This window comes from Haplochromis burtoni, unplaced genomic scaffold (genome assembly GCF_018398535.1).
Source record: "Haplochromis burtoni strain Fernald_Lab_line unplaced genomic scaffold, NCSU_Asbu1 Contig_209, whole genome shotgun sequence".
Taxonomy (NCBI): Eukaryota; Metazoa; Chordata; class Actinopteri; order Cichliformes; family Cichlidae; genus Haplochromis; species Haplochromis burtoni.
The window spans coordinates 206,499-212,608 of record NW_024582570.1 but is presented as its reverse complement, the minus strand read 5'-3'; the positions used below and the strand labels follow the sequence as shown (position 1 = coordinate 212,608).

At 46.2% G+C, this 6,110-nt stretch overlaps 1 protein-coding gene across 1 annotated transcript in view; it reads right to left on the bottom strand.

The window, feature by feature from the left end:
* LOC102295614 (BAH and coiled-coil domain-containing protein 1) overlaps positions 1-6,110 on the bottom strand; it is a 62,134-nt gene that overhangs the window by 22,412 nt on the left and 33,612 nt on the right. Inside the window, 6 exon segments of the mRNA XM_042226372.1 lie at positions 243-404; positions 610-809; positions 911-1,025; positions 1,898-2,393; positions 2,396-4,242; positions 4,382-4,507. Coding sequence (XP_042082306.1) covers positions 243-404; positions 610-809; positions 911-1,025; positions 1,898-2,393; positions 2,396-4,242; positions 4,382-4,507 — 2,946 coding nt within the window.

The following is a 6,110-nucleotide window of genomic DNA, read 5'->3' as shown; positions in this document are numbered from 1 at the left end:
ATGGTGGAGAGTCCCTGGGGTTACTCCCACTAGGTTTATATCTGGGACTCTCCACCATTTGACCTTAGAACTGAAGAAGCTTCTCAGATGAGAGGTGAAACGTCTTCAAGCAACTTAAAGAAGTCCAGACGCTTTTCTTTGCAAGCTCCTTTGACTACTCTTTGTATACAGATACTGTACCAGTGGAGTTTGCCTGTGCTTTGCAGATCGATTAGATTAACATATAAAATGCCATGGCTTACCCAGGTGATGGGTCGCAGGATGGGTGGGAGGCTCGGAGGGCAAGACCACCAGTTGGGCAGAGGGGTCTTGAGGCAGAGGCAGGACTGGCTGCAGAGGGCCTGGCATGGCTGCAGAGAAAGCTGGTGGCAGATTCTGGTGTAGGGTTGTATGACCTATACCTGCTTTATAAAGAAATTAAATTACAGAATTCCATATAAACAAAAGAACTTTAAATATATGTATCAGCTGATCAAATCAATTCTAAACGTCTTTGTTTTGGCCTTTTTTCAATAAACAAAAAAAAGCTGGACTATATGTCTTTATAACACATGAATAAACATAAACATAACCATAACAATAAAATCCTGCCATCAGAAAGCGTCTTACCATAAGAATGTCCCGTCATCCAGAGAGATGGGCTTCCAGTTCTTGGCATCCAATGATGGTGAGCAGAATGTGCAGCAGGATCTCCCAACTGGCCAGACTGGAGGGACGTCCCGCCCGGGACCATGAGATGAGAGGCAAGGTCTCCGTGACAGCTGCTGGAAGGGTGGATCCTTGCAAATTCCACCCTCTCTTTGTTATCCCTGACATCAGAATGACATAAAGATAAAGAAATACAAATTAGAACGTTTCTGTAAAGATTTTAATTTATTAAGTATTGAACAACACCTTTAAAAATACATACCTGATATATGCATCCCTCTCCCTGTCCAAGCAAGTGAGACCTATTTGTTCCTCACTCAGCCTCTTCCTGTCTTCCTCAGTGGTGGGATCTGACAGATACATGGAGCGGGGCTGCCCTGTGGGGCAAACATCAACTTTCATCATTGTGGATCACAGTGAGAACAAAATCCCAAGTCTCTCGCCACTTGTCAGAACCGTGCCGCAAGTTGAAAATGAATACATTTTGAGTATTAAATGATTTTGTATTGGCAGAATTCATGCTAAAACCATATACTGCACAGTATTGACATATTACTGTCTTATTTGGAAAGAAAAATAACTTGCTTCATAATATAATAACACATTCAGATATTTATGAAATAAAATTGAAACTTGATGTAGGTCAATTTTGTCCAAAGTTTTTTTTTTTTTTAAATATTGTATTTCTTTGTATATCTGTTTATTTCCATTTATATACTGTTGTTCTCAGAGCGAGGCCTAGAAATCTTATATTAATTACTTTTTATCTTGGCAACTCTAAATGGACTCAGACTTGACACCTGTAAACATCATGGTTGATGCCTGTTTGACTCACTAATGTTTGATTAAGGGCAACTAGAAAGTTAAATAGGAGAAAACCAAGTTAAAATCAGCAAGGCATTGTTTGGGACTGCTGCAGAGGAAATTTATATTTAAACCCATAAGTATTAAACTCCATTCATAGAATTAGCTATGCCTATATTATCCTGTAATGGATCATGGGGACTGGAGCGTATCCCTGATGGCAATGAGTGTGAGAATTATACCATTCTGGATTTTTACTGCATTCAGCAAAGGGTATCACCACAAAATCAATATTTTTCTGGCTTTTTATCCGCTAAAAAAATGTGCTTTTTCCTGTTTGTTTATTTTCTATATGGCTGTTTCTCTGTTTGCAGCGATATTGTTGGCAAGTTACAGATAAAGAAATATAGGGCCTTCTCACAAGCCTGTGACCTGGATTGCTTACCTTTCACAGACGGATGGACCCTGCCCTGTCGGCTGTTCGGATGATTTTCAGCTGAACGACAAGGTGGTTCCCTCTGTCTGGCCACCGCCACCGCTATTCCTACTGGCGGCTGCCGCACCTCACTTTCACCATGACCTGGCTCCCCCATGTCCCTGCTCCGCCCGTTATAATCAGGACGCTCACTGTCATTAGCCGTACCCTTCCTGGAAGGCAGAGTCTGTTTGTTGCCCTGCAGGGCACAGCTCCCCCCAGATGGACCTGATTTGAGATTTCCTAACCCCCCAAATGGATTCTTTTGGGAGACGAGCAGTGGTTGTTGCTGGTTGCTGTACTTTAGTAAGCTTTTCATTGCACTGCTCTCTCCCTGAGTTGGACCCTGGGGATCAGGTTGCTGCTGTGGTTGCTGCTGTTGCTGGCTGAGGGGAGGTGCAGTGGGGGGCTGGGAGGAGGAAGGCTTATTCCCGGCTGCTGCTGCTGCTGTTGTTGTTGCTGCTGCTGCTGCTGTTGTTGTTGCTGCTGCTGCTGCTGAGAGTGTTGCCCACCAGTGCTCCCCAACTCCATATATGACTTCCTCTGCTCCTCCTCAGGTTGCGACATGTGGTGAGGAGGCCTCATATTCCAGGGTGGCACTGGGGGCTGCTGGTGGTGGTGCTGCTGCCCACTGCTGTTGCTGTAACCATAAGGAGACATGTCCATCTTTCTTTTAAGCTCCTGACTATTCCCCTGGTTCAACTCAGTGGGTGTCTCTGGGCCAGGTCGGCCATGCTGCTGGTGGCGAATCCTGGCTACCTTTTGGCCGTCTCTCTGTAAAGAGCAGCTACCTCCGGGACCACTGTGTTGTGTTCCACTGTGCTGCCCCATGTTTTTACTTCCAAGTGGGGAAGAGTTTGGCGGGGGTCCGGGATGGGAACAGTCTCGATAGGGAGAAGTGTTTACAGAATGAGGGACCGAGTGCCCTGCCTTGGGTCCCTGGGGCAGCGAGGGTCTGAACACATCCATTTCCACACCACTGTTGATACACTCAGCACTCCGCGATCGCACTACTTGATGCTGCTGTTGAGAATGTGGTGGTTGTTGCTGGGGAGGTGGAGGAAGCTGTGAGGACTGAAGGTGTTGATGGTGGGATTGCATCCAGTCTGGAGCCTTCTCTGTCTTTCTGTATGGGTGCTGCTGTTGTTGTTGTTGTTGTTGTTGTTGTTGTTGTTGTTGTTGTTTTCTGTGCCAATTACTGTGGTGCCCACCGCCACCATTCTTTTCTATTGTCTTGTCCTTGGCATTGCTGCCTCCTCCTCCACTACCCACACCCTGGCAGTCAGGGTTATTAAGCTGGAATGGCCCATTAGATTTATCGCCTACGTCTGCCACAGATGGCACAAATGTAGGCCCTGTGACTTTAGGTTCTCGCCCCACATTGACTGGCCCCCTCTCGTGCGAGGCAGGGTTGGCTAGAGGAGCAGGTGGCGGTGGGCAGAAAAACTCTGGATGGTGGTGTGTGTGGTGGGAATGATGTGGGTGGCTGGGGTGGAGCTGAAGACAGTGGAAGCCCCCTGGATGTGGATGTGTATGGGGGTGAGCATGAGGATGTGGATGGGCCCCTCCAGTAGCAGAACTCATATGTAGGGGTGGGGGTACGGAGTAGGGCAGAGAGTGGTGAAGTGGTGCCTGACCCCTTTCCAAACAGTCTGAAGGTTGTTCACTGATCCTCATTTCCCCACTTACCCCCTCTTTGGTGCAGCGGCCACTGCCACTAGTCCCCAAATGTCTGTTCTGGCTGCTCCCCCCACCACCCATAGCCCGAAGGGTTGTGTCCTCACCGCCACAGCTGGACATGGACACCTTAGCCCCTGCTCCAGTTCCTGGATCTCCATTTTGCATCTTGCTATTGTGCAAACAGGCACTGAGGGGCTTGCTCATACTTTGAGGGTGCTCTTTACTGTACATCGTGAGCGACGCCTTATGCCTCTCCAGGGCCCGGCTGTTTACCTCCTCCAGGGGCAACGGGTGCTGAGGATAGTGCGGGTGCTGCTGATGAGTGTGAGAATGGTGGTGGTGTGTTGGCTGGGGTGGCTGGTGAGCGTGGTGCTGCTGTTGTTGTTGCTGCTGCTGCTGTCTTTCCTTAGCCTCTTGTTTACCACTGGCTCTCTCCTTGTCCTTGACATTTACCACTCCTCTTTCCACAGACCCCTCTTTAAGACCCTTATGTATGCCTGTGCCTACCCCTTGATCTCTGTCTCTGCTGCAGGACCCCTGAGTGTGTCCTGAACCTGCCCGAGACATTGGTGGCAGACTATGATTGGCTGAGATGAGAGGTGGCTGGGATGGGAGACCTCGAAGGTAGAAGTTCTCTATAAAATAGAAAAAAGAAGACAAATTAGTCACGGAAAGAAAAAAAGTATTGCACAGACAACAGCACCAGACTATACCGCTTCCACTTGAATTCATATTATTTCCGTGTGATTAAATTTTAATAGTCTCACGTCCCACCTTTTTGTGTGTCATAGAAACGGTGTTGCCCATAGAGAACTCCACTGTTGGCATGGTGATCCAAGTGGCTCATAGGAAGGAACGTGTGGGCCAGACTCCCTGAGAATCGAGGATACCCTGGACCTGCTAAGATAGCAGAGAGGGAGAGAGTTGATAAGAAAGGATAACAACCACAGAGATGCAGTTATCCAGTGTAATCCTTCAGGTCCAATGCAGCTGGTGGTGTTCATACGCAAATAAGTGCTGGCTGTGCCTCACATGTTTGCCTTTCCTGCTGGAGTTTAGAATGAAAACAATAACAGACAAGCCTGGGGATTTCTGTAATATATGAAATTTGTCTTTGAAACATATGGTGCTTTCTTTAACTCACTCTTAGAAGTGGCAGCCGCACCTTGAACCATCTGAATGGGGTGATAAGGATGGATTTGAAGCTTGTGTTTGCAATGAACAGAGAGCTGGGCGGCTAACCTTTACTGACCTACATCAGAGGTAAGAGGTCATCGGGATGTTGGGCCTGTAAGCTAGTACACCTGGGCTTATTACACCAAGCCCATCTGGAGGACGTTTACGCCACAACCAAACAAAAAGCTCATTTTGCAACGGGACACTGGAAAACACAAAGGACTTTGAGTGTAGAGGAGAGAAAAGATGGACTGAGATGAAAGCCCATCGCAATATCAATACTAAAAAAAAAAAAGCATCTCTATGACAACCCACTTTCACTGCATTTGAGTAACTATAGCATCTAAACACATCAATGTGAATTAAATTAGCCTATCTATGCTACCGTGTAATTAATCATTTCACCCAACCAACGGAATAAAATCGAGGTACTGTAAAGGACACACAAAAAATGTCCAATAATGCGATGATGTTGCTTAGTGACAGCAGCGCTATAGCGTAATTTTAGTTTAATACTTTAAAAAAGCATGATTAAATCCAAGTCATCAGTCTACATACAAGTTAAAGAAATAACTAAGGAAAATAAAAGGACTATATATATATATATTTATACACACACACACACACACCGTCACATGAGTGAACCACTTTTGTTGAAATGGAAAACCAAAAAAGACAGAGACACACTTTTTTGTTTCTTTTTTAATTCATAGGACAGACAGGTCTATCAGCCCACTGTCATAAAGTAAAATTTAAGTGATTAATTTCTCTTCAGCTCAACTATTAGACCCATCTGTCGCTGTAGCTTTACTTTCCAGTGCAGCTCATGGATGGCGTAAAAAGGATACGGGCCGAAAGAGAGGAAAAATTTTTGGAAAACGTGCGACCTGATCCCAGAAAGCGCAGATGCACTTTATTCGGCCATGTGTTTTTGTACACACATGGTTTTTACAGCAGCTATGAGTGTTGAATGTCTCACTTTCTGCCGGTGGAACAATGGGGCCCGATCCCAGCTCTGGGGAGGGAGGAGTGTTGTGGTGGGCTTAATGACCTCTTCTCAGTGCGGCCTCTGCATCCTCCCATCTTAATTAATGAAATACACAGAGGAGGCAAACAGCCCTGCAATAACACAGGAGGTGCTGCTTTCTGAGGAGGGCAAAGGGGTGATAATTACATACCCTCACTTTTCCCTTTTCCCGTTTTTCACCTATGTTTCTACCTTGTTTTTTTCCTTCCCATCCCCCCTCTTTTGTCTCTGTCTCCTCCTTTGCTGTCATGATTAATAAGAACGCAAAATTATGCCAATTCATTTACAGCTTGGGGGGGG